The sequence below is a fragment of the Macaca fascicularis genome, chromosome 9 (genome assembly GCF_037993035.2).
Source record: "Macaca fascicularis isolate 582-1 chromosome 9, T2T-MFA8v1.1".
Lineage (NCBI taxonomy): Eukaryota > Metazoa > Chordata > Mammalia > Primates > Cercopithecidae > Macaca > Macaca fascicularis.
Window position 1 is genome coordinate 14,382,129 of NC_088383.1, and position 13,474 is coordinate 14,395,602.

The following is a 13,474-nucleotide window of genomic DNA, read 5'->3' on the forward strand; positions in this document are numbered from 1 at the left end:
TTTCAGATAAAGTGATGGCTGAGCTGAAACCAAAGGAAAAGGTGGAGGTGAGCTGAAGAAAGGAGAAAGAAGGTAGAGAATGCTCCAGCCACAAGAAAGGGCATGTGCATTCCAAAGGCACAGCCTGCGACTGTTCTGAGGCAGGCAGGGGAGAGGCAGTCTCACATGAAGCTCAGGTTTCTACACTCACAGGGCAAGGGCAAGGGCAAGGGCAAGGAGGTCTCGGGCCTATGTGAGTGGGGAGCTGGAGCGAAAGCCTCTGGTGAGGCTGTGAAGGGCAAGGGTCTACCCCCGAGTACAGGGAGGCAACGAGCAAGCTCTGTCCAGACTTTGAGGGAGAAAAAGAAAGTTTCTTAGAAAACTCTAAATGCGGCCAGGCATGGTGGCTCTCACCTGTAATCCCAGCATTTAGGGAGGCCGAGGTGGGCAGATTCACTCTAAGTTAGGAGTTTGAGACCAGCCTGGCCAACATGGCCAAACCCCATCTCTACTGAAAATACAAAAATTAGCCAGGCGTGGTGGTGCACACCTGTAATCCCAGCTACTTGGGAGACTGGGGCAGGAAAATCGCTTGAACCTGGGAGGCAGAGGTTGCAATGAGCCAAGATCATGCCACTGCACTCTGGCCTGGGAGACAGAGCGAGACTCCATCTAAAAAAAAAAAAAAAATTAAATGCTTGGCCTGCACCTCACAGAGGTTTGGAATCCGAGGTTGTACCAATGCATAAAACTGTAAGTGAGCAGCAGCATTGCTGTTGACACTCCTGGGCTCCAGAGAGAGGGAAATGCAGAATGAGTTTGAAAGGATGCCTTGAAACCTGGGCCATGACAGATTCTCACAGAAAAAAGAAAAGAAAAGAAAAGAAAAACAGGCCTGCTAGAGATGAGCTCATATTTAAAATAATGAAATACATACAATGACCCAGCAAATACCAGAGGCAGCGGACTCAGGAGCTGCAGGGTGAGACGCCCCTTGCGGATGGCAATGGACAGCAAAGTAAGTGTGCTTAAAATGAACAAGGAAAAATTCAATGCACCAGGAAAGTAACAGGCTGATTTCAAAAAGAACCAAATAGAACTTACAGAAATTAAACAGATAGTATCTTGTATTAGTCTGTTCTCATACTGCTAATAAAGACATACCTGAGACTGGGTAATTTATAAAGGAAACAGGTTTATTGGACTCACAGTTTCACATGGCTGGGGAGGCCTCACAATCATATTTTGGGGCAGGGAAGAGAGAAGAGAGAGAATGGAAGGGAGAGGAACATCTTGATTCTTAAAATAGAGTGGGGGTACGAAGTAAATTATTGATAATAGCTGTTTTAAATCTTAGGGGAAGGCAGAGAAAACAAAATCTTGGCACATGTCTTTACCACATTCAAGATGAAGAGGAACACTATTATTTCAACATTTTAACCTAAAGACTACTGCTAATGGGGACAAATGTCATTCTTCAGTCTGTGAACAAATCAGAAAATCTCTCCTAGGGCTATGCCACAGAAATGTCAATGCTGACTAGATTTCAATTATACTCCTTACACACACACTCTTTTGGGATAAGCACCAAAAGCTATCTTTAAAAGGGAGCTGGCAGAAGACTCAGTAATTTGCCTTCGGGGAATAACAGAGAAGACAGCAGTACATCTCATCCTTCAGGTCTCAACTGAGACGTGACCTTCCCCGATAAGGCCTGCCTGAGTTCGTTAACCAGTGATTTTTTAAAATAATAATGTCCAGTGTTCATCAAGACTGCAAGCTCAAAGCAAGGGCAGAGATCACATCTTCTGTTCACTGCTGGCACATAATAGGCAGGTATGAATGTATGGTTGGTGAAAGAATAAATCTGAGAAAGTTTTTTCTCTGGTCTGTTACTTCACTTGAAGGAACTGAAGGAAGCACTTCTTCAGTAAATAGCCAGAGGTCTCATACTGAGCCCTGAAGTTCATTTCAGATTCAGTTTGACAATCAGAATTTAGCACAGTCCATCAACTAATGCACCTAAAAATGATGCCTTCAAATTAAGGAAAAAAAGTATTGCAGACAAAGTATTTACAGATGAAACGAGAATATCCTACTGAGTTACAGACATGAGACCTTAGCAGGAGCTGGCCTGCGGGGCAGTCAGATGTACAGACACAAAAGTCAAGGACTGCAAAAGCTGGCCGTGAGGACCGTCTCATCTTAGCGCTGACCGCTACTGTATGGGGCTGTTATTTTCAGTTGGCTGATGTAATGAAAAGGGCCCTAGATATCCGCAAAATTGATTCCCAGCCATATTTATCTGGTTCTTCAGGTTTACTTCTGAGAATTTGGACTATCATCTCTGAACCACAGAATCTCTGACCCGGAGGCTTTATTATTTTAACTGGAGACTTTAAAAGTTAGTGAAGCCATACTTTTTTTCTGGAGAAAGTGATGGTTCAAGAGCTTGAATGACAGTCAGGAGTGAACCTACATCCCACAGTGCTCCCTTCATTATCCCCACACTGGTGGGGCTCTGAGGCTTGAAGAGTCTTGTTGAATCCCAGTGATTCTCACCGATTTGAGGCCAGAGCGCGCTCTCTCTCTTTTTCTCTGTGTGTGTGTGTGGTGGCGGGGTGGGGGATAGACAACAATATCCCTTGTCCTCCTTCATTCAGTTTTGCTACTATGACATTTCTGTCCAAAAGGAAGTGCCAAAAAGTGCTGATAGTGGTTTCTCAAATTAAACAAGGTTATTTTTAATTTCTATCAATTTAAGGAGGCACCCATTTATAATACAACTGTTGGGAAACAAGAATTATTCTCCTTTGGTGAGTTGTGCCATGCCTTTGTTTAACATGGCTGGTGTATTTCAATGGTTACATCATATTTACTAAGTATTAAGATCTGGGTAATAACAAGCTTTAGTGTAGTGATGTTTGTTGAATCCATTTTTTTTTTATTAGCAAAGAAAAATGTTTCAAAATTATGGATTTAATAGGCTGGGCGCAGTGGCTCATGCCTGTAATCCCACCACTTTGGGAGGCTGAAGCAGGCGGATCACCTGGGGTCAGGAGTACAAGACCAGCCTGGTCAACATGCCGAAACCCCCTCTCTATTAGAAATTCAAAATTAGCTGGGCGTGGTGGCACACACCTGTAGTCCCAGCTACTCGGGAGGCTGAGACATGAGAATTGCTTGAGCCTGGAAGGCGGAGGTTGCAGTGAGCCAAGATCACACCACTGCACTCCAGCCTGGTTGACAGGTCAGAAACTGTCTCAAAAAATAATAATAATAATAATTAGGGATTTATAGAAATTCTACTTGGAAGGTGCATTATGTTTCATATAACTCGTTTATTTATTTTATAGAATGAATGCTGAGGCTCAAGCAACACAAAATTTAGAAGATTGGCAATCACCAGCTCAGAGGCCTTAGGCAAGTGGCATAAAACACATGCGTTCCCTCCACACATTACTGGGCTTGACCGTTCTTTAGACAAATGAATGAGGAAAAAGTCGTGAGTTTTTCTGTTTCTAAAGTGAAGGTTTCTCAGTATATGAACTTTGAAAGTCATTCCACGAGGTGCTGAGTTTACCCCCTCGCCAGGAGGTATGGAATGAATGCCTCCAGTGTCAGGGTAAATTATAACATGGGCGGGAGGCTCAGGTCAGACCCCAACCCAGAGGTGACAGAGGCTGGGAGAAGGAAGGGTGAGGGGCTGGGGAGGTGGGCGCGGGGCGGGGGTCTCACCCATCAGTGGAGGTTTATGCACTGTCCCACCGTGGACACTGGGGCGTTAGGACAGGGCCTGTGCCTCAGAGGTAGAATTCAATTTCCTGTTCTTTTTTACACGGTGGCAACTCCCTTCTCATTGGGATCAGCTGTAGGAAAATTTGGGGTTTACATTCTGAGGCTGACAGGAGTTCTCAGACTTTTATCTGATCTTCACTCTTTCGGGCACCAAGCTGCGAGGACAAAGGCTAACATATACCTGGAGGGGAAGTATACGGATGCGTCAAGGAGTCTTCAGGGAGGAAAACTAGGAAACGGCACATTTAGCCTAACTATGGATTCCGTTACTAGGTTTACTTAAACCAAAATCCCACAATAAAATGATTACACTTCATCTTTTGAGGATGATTCCCTGTAGTATGAAGGAAAGCGCGACATACCACACTTCCCACGTGGCATCCCGTGGAGGTTTCTCTTCGATATTTAACAGTGATCAATGCTTTCACAGCCCCCATTAAATACAAACTTAGCTTTTTTATTTTAGATTACCTTGATGTTTTTGATCGACAAGATTACACTATCCTTGATTCCTATCCGCCACTTGATCTGTCTGTGGCTGCTGTTTCTTCTAATCTTCAAACTTATACTCCACTTCCTTGAATTTCAGCTGCCCTTTTCCAACTTGTCATGGAGAAGTTGTGTAGTTATCTTGTTATTCATGCCCTGTACGCATCCAATGTGGGAGTACTGTTTTGATTTTTAAGAAACCACCTTTTTCAGAGAAGATAAATGGACTGTTTTGATGTATTCCTTCCCTCTTTCCTTCCTTCCTATATTTATTGATCATTAGTTATGTGAGTGGTGCTGTTTCACGGGACAAGGAATATACAAAGCAAACATAAAACATGATCTCTGCCCACAGGAGCGTATAGTCTTGTTGGGAAGACAAGATGCCCTAATATAAACAGCATGACCGTACATCCCGATCTGCCCAGGAAAGTTCAAGTTTAAAGCGCCTGTTTTCCCAGTGAGATAATTAACAGCACCATACCGACTCTAGAGAGTGTCCCAGTGTGCACAGTAAATGACATGCTCATCCTCCATCGAAGTCATCAACAGCAAGGCAGAGAGTTAAGATGCCCTGCTAAGCCGTCTAAGGCAGTAAGGGCTACTGGTACTCAGAGAAAGGGGCAATCAGTACAGGTTAGGGCATGTGAAAAAGTCTCACGGTACAGGGGATGAGACTTGGGGTAAACCAGGAAGAATGAGTCAGGCTTGTCTATATAGAGAGGGGAGAGAAGGGCACTGCGGCCCTGTGAACAGCATAACAGAGTCCACAATGAATGAGTGGTGCTTGAGGAACAGTGTCGGCGCTGGGCTGGCTCACCTGGGAGGAAGCGCCGGGAAATATGTTCACAAGGAGAGAGAAATTCAAGTTACAGAGTGCTTGGAAAAGGCCAGAGTTTGGATTGAATAGGCCAAGGGGAAGAAAGTAGGAAAACAACATCCTGAGATTTGGTTTTATGGGTGTTACTAGGCTGTTAGGATACAGTAGTATGAACTGGAAGGAGAAAGGAGGGTTAGGGAGGACATTTCAAGAGTGTTTTTGCAGAATTTCAAGGACAGAGTGATGCACAGCTGGACCAGGATGCTGTCAAAGAAGCCAAAGGGCGCTGAATGAGAGAGGAGGGACAAAAGGAGTTGATAGGGCCAGGTAGTTAAGCAGGGTGAGTCGCAAAGAAAAAAAGGCATTCAAGGTGTTTCTGAGTTTTCAAACTTGAAGAGTTAGTTGATGCCTCTGCTAAAAATAATGTAGTCGCAAGCGGGTATCAGTGTTAGGTGGCCCATGCCACCACCAAGGTGACTGCTGTGTGGGTAAGCAGGGCTACCGCTGACTCTTCAGAAAGAGGCCAGCACAGGCCCCATGCCCTGCAGGAAACTTGAATGTCCTATATATCTCCTGGTCTCCACTGTCCTGCCTTCATTTCTAATTGAGATTTGCCCCCATGTAGTTGTACCTGGCTAAGTGGATTCAAAATGGTATGTGCAGTGATAAAGAGGTGTTGGGAGGAAGGTGGTTAAAATAATGAAGATTGGATTTACCCTCTGATCCAAGGGGCAGGGCTGATAGAAGGATACTAGGGTTGAGTATAAAAGGGTTTCTGAGGAATACTATCAGCTGACCATGGAGAGGTGTCAAAATCCAACCAAGAGTAGGATGCAAGAAACATGAGTTGGAAACACAGTCCATACAGCAGAAGACTTGACTGGAGGGAGCAGTCAGAGGGAAGACCTGATTAATTCCAAAAAGGAGCGCCTCTCTCTCTGCTAAGCGTTTTTTACAGACAGGTATAGCCGTGCTTTGCTCTTATACAAAAATGTCTGACAGGCAGCCAAAATCGATTACAGCTTTCCGTTAATTTTAAATGAAGGTTATAGAATTATTATTATTATTATTTTTGAGATGGATTCTCACTCTGTCACCAGGCTGGACAGCAGTGGCGTGATCTCGGCTCACTACAACCTCCACCTCCTGGCTTCTCCTGCCTCAGCCTCCCGGCTTCTCCTGCCTCAGCCTCCCGAGCAGCTGGGACTACAGGCACGTGCCCCCATGGCCAGCTAATTTTTCTATTTTTAGTAGAGACGGGGTTTCACCATGTTGGCCAGGATGGTCTCAATCTCTTGACCTCATGATCTGCCCACCTCAGTCTCCCAAAGTGCTGGGATTACAGGCGTGAGCCACCGTGCCTGGCCAAAATTTATGAATTTTTAAGGGGTTTTCTTATTGTAAGCTTGCATACACTCTTAGTTTTTTTGTGAGTATTCCATGATCATTTGCAATGCACTTTTAGGGCAGAAATACTAGCAAATACCAATTCCTGAGTCTTTCAGATTTTTGATGCACACCTTGTAGGAGATAGTCAATACTTGCTATGGAACCGAATTGAAACATTTGCTAGATTACTGACACCAATTGTAGGTCCAGAAGAAAAGCTACCAGGAATGCGATCTGACTGATTCTGAACTTATTAAGCAATTCTGCTTCCCCACAAGAGGAGAGAAAACAGGAGGATGTGGCATTACCTTAGGATGCTGGTGAGCAACTTCGATGAGCCAAACAATTCAGGGAGTTAAATAAAGAAGAGATGGGCTACGCAGAAAACATTGCTTTCTATTTTCAGGGCCACAGCTGGCCCATGTGGAGGCATTGTTCAGATTAAAAAGGTGTCTTTCCGCAAGACACTGTACTTTCAGCTGCAGGAAAACTGTCACAATAAATATACAAATCGAAAGTGTCCACAACGGCAACGGTGCCCACAATGTTGTGCAATGCACATTCTACTGCAGTGGCCCTGTTTATGCTCCAGAAACATATCTCTTTTGACAGGAGGCTGTTTTTGTCAATCCTAGTGGTGGTGGTAAAATGCCAGGTTTTGTAAGAATTCAGTAACTGGGAGTTGGAGTTGAATCCTTGCAAGAGAATCCACAACTGGTTCCTGCCCATTATCTGACAGGCTGAAGAAAGATCAATAAGAGACACACCCTTCTTAACAAGTTTCTCCACATTTCCATTTGCTCGTTATGTAGTAAACGTATGAATTCACAGTTCTGAGGAGATGAGATCCCTTTTTTGAGCTTATGGAAGGCCGGTGTTGAAGCAGTGGTGAAGCATAGCCTCACTGTGGCCCCAACCGCAGGGATCTGAATTCATCAGGTCTGCGATGGGGCCGAGGTAGCTTTCAGAAGCAACTTTAAGAAGCACAGCTCTGGCTGAAAATGCTTGGAGGTAAACTATATCTGAGTCCATTTCACTGGCATTATATTCATGAAGTCAAACATACTAAGGTAAACAGGTTGCTGAGGACTTAAGATCCACCAGTGAGCATGAGCCTTAAACAGTTCTGGAGGCAAAAGGCTTTCACCCAATGTTTTACTGAATTTAAGTTTCATTAAACATGTTCTGTAGTTAACCTTTTCTATTCTCTCTGCATTTGATATACTTCTCTTCATTCAAGGCCTAGTTCAGACATCATCGATTCTGTGAGGTCTTCCCCTAGTGAGATTTATATCCTCTGTGCTTTCTCCTTCCCCCATCAGGTAACAGACATTTGTCATTTATTTTATTCTGTCTGCAGCATGGCTCTGTTGACATGTCTTACTAGACTGCACATTCCCTAACATCAGGGCCATGCCTTAGTCAGTCACTGGCTTGGGACAGTAAATACATTGTTAGTAGAAATTTCACACCTGCTGATGATTTCTAGGTTTATGATATCAATGAAAATATTGCAAAGATTCTAGTGTTCTCATGACTTAATCTAGTATTTGAAAAGCAGCAAAAATCATGTCTTCTGTAACACACTGTTTGGGGAAATGTCAGCTGAAAAAGTGTTTCAAATATGTAATCAAGGAGACTTTGGCCAAGAGCTTGCCAAGAAGAGATTCTCCATTTTCTTCAAGACTGTCGTCATGACAAAGTCATATGGAAAATGAAATGGCATTTGTTTAGTGATCCGTAAGTAAGATCTATGCTGGAGTCTGGAAGTGCCTTCTTCCACCTTGGTGATGTGGGTGGCTATTCCGTCTAGTCCTGGTGAGGCACTGTAGCCATGTCTGAAACCTGGACCCTTGTGTCACATAACACACAAAAAAAGAGTTAAATGCCCAAGGTTCAAAGAATGAGGGCAGCTGAGACAAGGCTACCTTCCTTCTCACTGATTCCAGGAGAGGTGGAGCAGCCTTCAGAAAACTCGGTGACGGTGAGAAACAGCTGAAGGAGTCCAGGCTTCACAGGGGTTGTTGTGTATAGTTGATACCCATTAACCCCATCATCGCTGTTAGCCTCGGGGCTGACACCCATCATCGCTCCGATACCTGTCATTGCTGTTGGCTTGGGGGCCGACACCCGTCATCGCTGTTAGCCTCGGGGCCGACACCCGTCATCGCTGTTGGCCTCGGGGCCGACACCCGTCATCGCTGTTGGCCTCGGGGCCGACACCCGTCATCGCTGTTGGCCTCGGGGCCGACACCCGTCATCGCTGTTGGCCTCGGGGCCGATACCCGTCATCGCTGTTGGCCTCGGGGCCGATATCCGTCATCGCTGTTGGCCTGGGGGCCGATATCCGTCATCGCTGTTGGCCTGGGGGCCGATATCCGTCATCGCTGTTGGCCTGGGGGCCGATATCCGTCATCGCTGTTGGCCTCGGGGCCGATACCCGTCATCGCTGTTGGCCTCGGGGCCGATACCCGTCATCGCTGTTAGCCTCAGGGCTGATACCTGTCATCGCTGTTAGCCTCGGGGCCGATACCCGTTAGCCTCGGGGCCGATACCCGTCATCACTGTTAGCCTCGGGGCCAATACCCATCATCACTGTAGGGCCGATCCCGTCATCACTGTCAGCCTTGGGGCCGATCCCGTCATCACTGTCAGCCTTGGGGCCGATACCATCATCACTGTCAGCCTTGGGGCCGATACCCATCATCGGTGTTGGGCTCGGGGCCGATACCCGTCATCGCTGTTGGGCTTGGGGCCGATACCCGTCATCGCTGTTGGGCTCGGGTCGATACCCGTCATAGCTGTTGGGCTTGGGTCGATACCCGTCATCCTGTTAGACTCAGGTTGATACCTGTCATCACTGATGGATTCGGGAGCTCTGATTGTAGGGGCTGCTGCTCCCAGGCGCATCTGAAAGCCATCGGAATCCCCTGTGGCTGTGTGTTCAAAATGCAGATTTCTGGGACTACCCTAAACCTACTGAATCTATCTCTGAGCATGGGACCCAGAAGTCTGAATTTCAAACCAACGCTCCAGGAAATTCTGATGCACACTAAAATATGAGAACCACCGTGGAAGGGGCTGGAAGTAGAGGGCTACACACAGAGAACAGCCAAGATTCCACATGACCTCTTTGTCACTGGGCCTTCATAAAACGTGGGAAAATACAAACGACAACAACAACTAGGTGAGAGTTACAAACACAGCCGAGAGGCAAGCAATATTTCTGATGTAATTATACTGATGTTATGTATCATGTAATTATATCCTGTTTTAAGCAGATCAGATGTGAAAATATGAACAAGTAAATTAACAGGTGATTAGTCATCTTCCCAAAGATTCTTTCAGCATCCATCACTTTGGTTCTGACTGCCAAACATTTAAACTAGAATTTGATTTACATACAACTTTGGAACACAAGCTATATCAAATGTTTACTCCCAAACTCTTTCCTTGTGGTTCTATGTACTGAAGAGTCTCAGAAGTATCTCTTTTTTGACGGAAGGGATCAGACTTCTTTTTTCCTCCCAAGCACAATGGAGCTGATTCTCACTATCTTCAAGAAAAGACCTGCCCTGACACTAGTAAAAAAACTGATGTATAGCTATATTTTAAAAAGAAAATCACTTTGAATATGCTTTGCATAAACAACTGACTGGTCATCTGAAATCATTTATATGTCCTAGCGGAATTTATAAAGAATCCAAAATGCTAGAGTTTAAGATAGAAATTAAAAACTGAGAAATCTTTCTTTCCTTTCATATACTCCTTTCAGAAAGACTAAAGTGTTTAGCGTGCTGCAAAATGGCATGGGAGTCAGACAGGCCTTGGGTGAAGTCCTGATTCTACTACTTACTAGCTGTTTAAATTAAATGGGGTTACTTAATTTCCCATGGCCTCAGTGTCCTCTCCTATAAATGGAAATAAAATAATCAACATTGGAGGGGTACTCAAATCCAAGCTAATGTTTTAACCTTGTTCTTATAAGGAGTTCTGAGAACACAGATAAGTTACTATCAAGAAATAAATAAATCGGATGCAAATTCCACCCCAACCATATTAATTTAAATCTACGTGAGATCAAATAGAAAACAGCTATTCACTTTTTTTGATTAAATCCTAATGGAAACAGAGATACTATAAAATGACAAATATGGACCCTACAGGTATCTAGAGTCACAAGAATAAAACAAGAGGTTTTGGTGGTCATTTCTGCAGAGCCTGTGAAAGTGTGACAGCAAAAGTGGCCAGGCACCCACTCTAATCTTGTAAGAGGCACAGTTATTTTTTTGGAGGGCTACCAAGGAGTGCTCCCTCCCAGAGAAGTTTTGATACCTGTGGCTGTCCAGACAGACTATCAAGGCTGGCCTCTCAGGAGAGTGGCAGTTTGTGCTGCGTGTAGTGAACTAAGAACCCCCGGCAAGGTCTTCACTTGACATGCATATGTAATTTCCACTGAATGCAAGAAGATTCAAGACTCCAGGACAGTTTAATAGTAATAAAACTTTCTCAACTCATCACTATGAAGTTGAATTAAAAATCCTACAATGGGGGCTCTAAAAATTGCTTCATTGCAACTGTATTTTCTGAAGATCATTCAGGGATTCAAAGATTCTATCATATTTAGACAACTCTAACCATGTTAATCTGCATGGTCTACTGAGTATATCACAGCAAGAACTAGATGTGGACCAATTCTAGCCTCAGCAGGTAAGGAAAACATACTTGGGTACTAACCTCCACTCTGGCTATAAAATCAATTCTGAATCAAATTCAAGAGCTTTATCCCCAGCACTAAAACCTAAGACGCTACTTAGTAGGATCATAAGTTGTTTCTTCTTAGTTACATTCATAATGCTCAGGTGAACGTTTCTAATTAAAAACTCTTTCATCAGCAATACCTTGAGTCATACTTATCAATACATTTTTAAAAAATTATCATTAAGTGTTAGTCACCATAATACAGATGAGATTATGTAAAAACTATGATCTCTACAAAAGAGGCTTATATTTTATTTTTAAGATACTGTCATGGGGACTATTAATTACCGGTACAAAAAGCTTTGTCAATAATCCCCAAAACAAACTTTTTTTCAGTCCATTTCTGTTCCTACTTATAAGCATTTTATAGATTTTCATTCATCTTTTTTCCCATTGTTGTTTTAACCAATCTAATCATCACTTTTGTTTGAAACAAAATTGAACTCCTACTGTTATTTTCATTTCTGAGATTTTGTAAAATTAACCAGTCTTCATATGTTCCTAGAAAATAGGACTTTTCAAATTAATACACTATTGGGACATTATCCCACAAGAGATCGAGTAAGAAAGACTGTATATTTAATATTTACAAAATCGTTTCCAAGGGGTGGTAGACAGTAATAATAGCAAGGATAGCCTTCGCACTATTATGCCTAAAGAAACCATTTTATCACTTCCTCATAGTACTCAGATTCAAAAGACTCAGGTTAGGGAATTTTTTTTTTTTTTTTTGCTATTGGTAGAGATTTTTTTAAAAAAGAAAAGACGTTCAATTAATAGCTACTTCTGAAAATCACTTTGTATTGTAATATGTGAGTTAACCCACTTTTAACTAAGGAAAATATAGTAAAGAAAAAATGTATTAGGAAGTTAAGAGAGTTGCATTCAAATTTATATTCAATTTTGGTTTCTATGTTTTAGCTTTCATTGGCATTTTATTAACTGGTAGAAATTTACAACAATGTTTCAATGTCAGTCATTCCAGATTAGTTATTCAAGAAGATGTGAGGATGGATGTTTAGTACTAGACCCAGTATGTCAATAAATTAACATCAAAGTCAAGATGAAAAATAAAAACCTATGCCTCTTCACTCATCCCACGTGCATTTATGGAAATCCTGGTCTGTGGGAAGCTCTCAACAATGTGTGCAGGGTAGGGAAGACTTTCCTTCTACCTTCTGAGGGTTCAGTCGAGTCTATGAAATAAAACCAATAGCGGGTAAGTTAACAGGAGAAAAGTACACAGGGGCCCCGCAGGAAAGAAGAGTGAGATCTAGAAGCATACATACCCTCTTTATAGGGAGAGGGGAGGGAGGATGGAGCAGACAAATTAGGGGAGAGTAAATGGTTTTGGGGAATGATGAATGGGCCCTCAGAAGAACAGGTGACAGCCCGTGACAAAGTCTCTCTGGGTGTGGTGTCACCTCCAGTGTCCTCTCCTGTGATGAGAGTTAATTCCCCCTGGTTCATGACACTTCCAGGGAGGGAGTCCACAACTGAGTTCCCTTTGGAGGATCAGTCTTTGGGCAGATAAGGGAGTTCAGAGACAGCCCCTCCCTGCATCTGCTGTTCCCCAGGTGCCTACAATTTGAAATAATCTGCATACCAAAGCAGCATTTCTTAAGGAAGCATCTCCTGAGCTCTTTCAAGAGCAACAGGTAATAGAAATATATTTGAGACAAAGCGTGTCCTTAAGAAACTTACAAAAAATTATCAGAATAAGTCATGTAGAAATGTTGACTAGCCAGAATGAATGGAATGTTTTTATAAAAGAGTCCAATCTGACACCACATTCACATTTGAATAAAAATGGTAAGAATGTACGCCATAATCTTGGAGGAGTGAAATTAGGGTGGCCTTTTTGTTTTCTATACATTTTAAATCATTTCTATTTTAAAATAAATATTATTTTTGTAATCAGGAAAAAAATCAAAATCAAAATATATGTCCATGAATAAACACTGCAAATAAAAACACTGCAAATAAATAAATGTAAACTATTTGTTGATTTAGGTTGTTGGTGGCTTATGGGATTTCCATCTGTTTTAAAGTGACTGGGTTGTTATTACAGAATTTTAATAGATTTAATTCAATAACAAAAGTGTATGGAAATTTTAAGTTCTTCAACTGGAATAATCTACTTTATTATATATTAGGAGCAAAGACCTCATTGCCATTTTTATAGAGTAGAGCAGTGAAGGAAATGAAGGTGTGTCCTCTATTTGTAATATACTTTTT

The 13,474-nt window shown here is 42.9% G+C and overlaps 1 protein-coding gene across 45 annotated transcripts in view; it reads right to left on the reverse strand.

The window, feature by feature from the left end:
- The window catches only part of BEND7 (BEN domain containing 7), an 88,631-nt gene that overhangs the window by 21,287 nt on the left and 53,870 nt on the right, over window positions 1-13,474 (reverse strand). For 2 of the 45 annotated variants that reach the window (XM_074001064.1, XM_045399593.3), the window contains exon 7: window positions 12,152-12,432. The exons of 42 other annotated variants lie outside the window; for them this stretch is intronic. In XM_074001064.1, coding sequence (XP_073857165.1) covers window positions 12,344-12,432 — 89 coding nt within the window. In that variant the 3' untranslated portion in view covers window positions 12,152-12,343. Of the gene's footprint in view, window positions 1-12,151; window positions 12,433-13,474 lie in introns of those variants that run through there. One more of the 45 variants, XM_045399595.3, reaches the window with a different exon arrangement.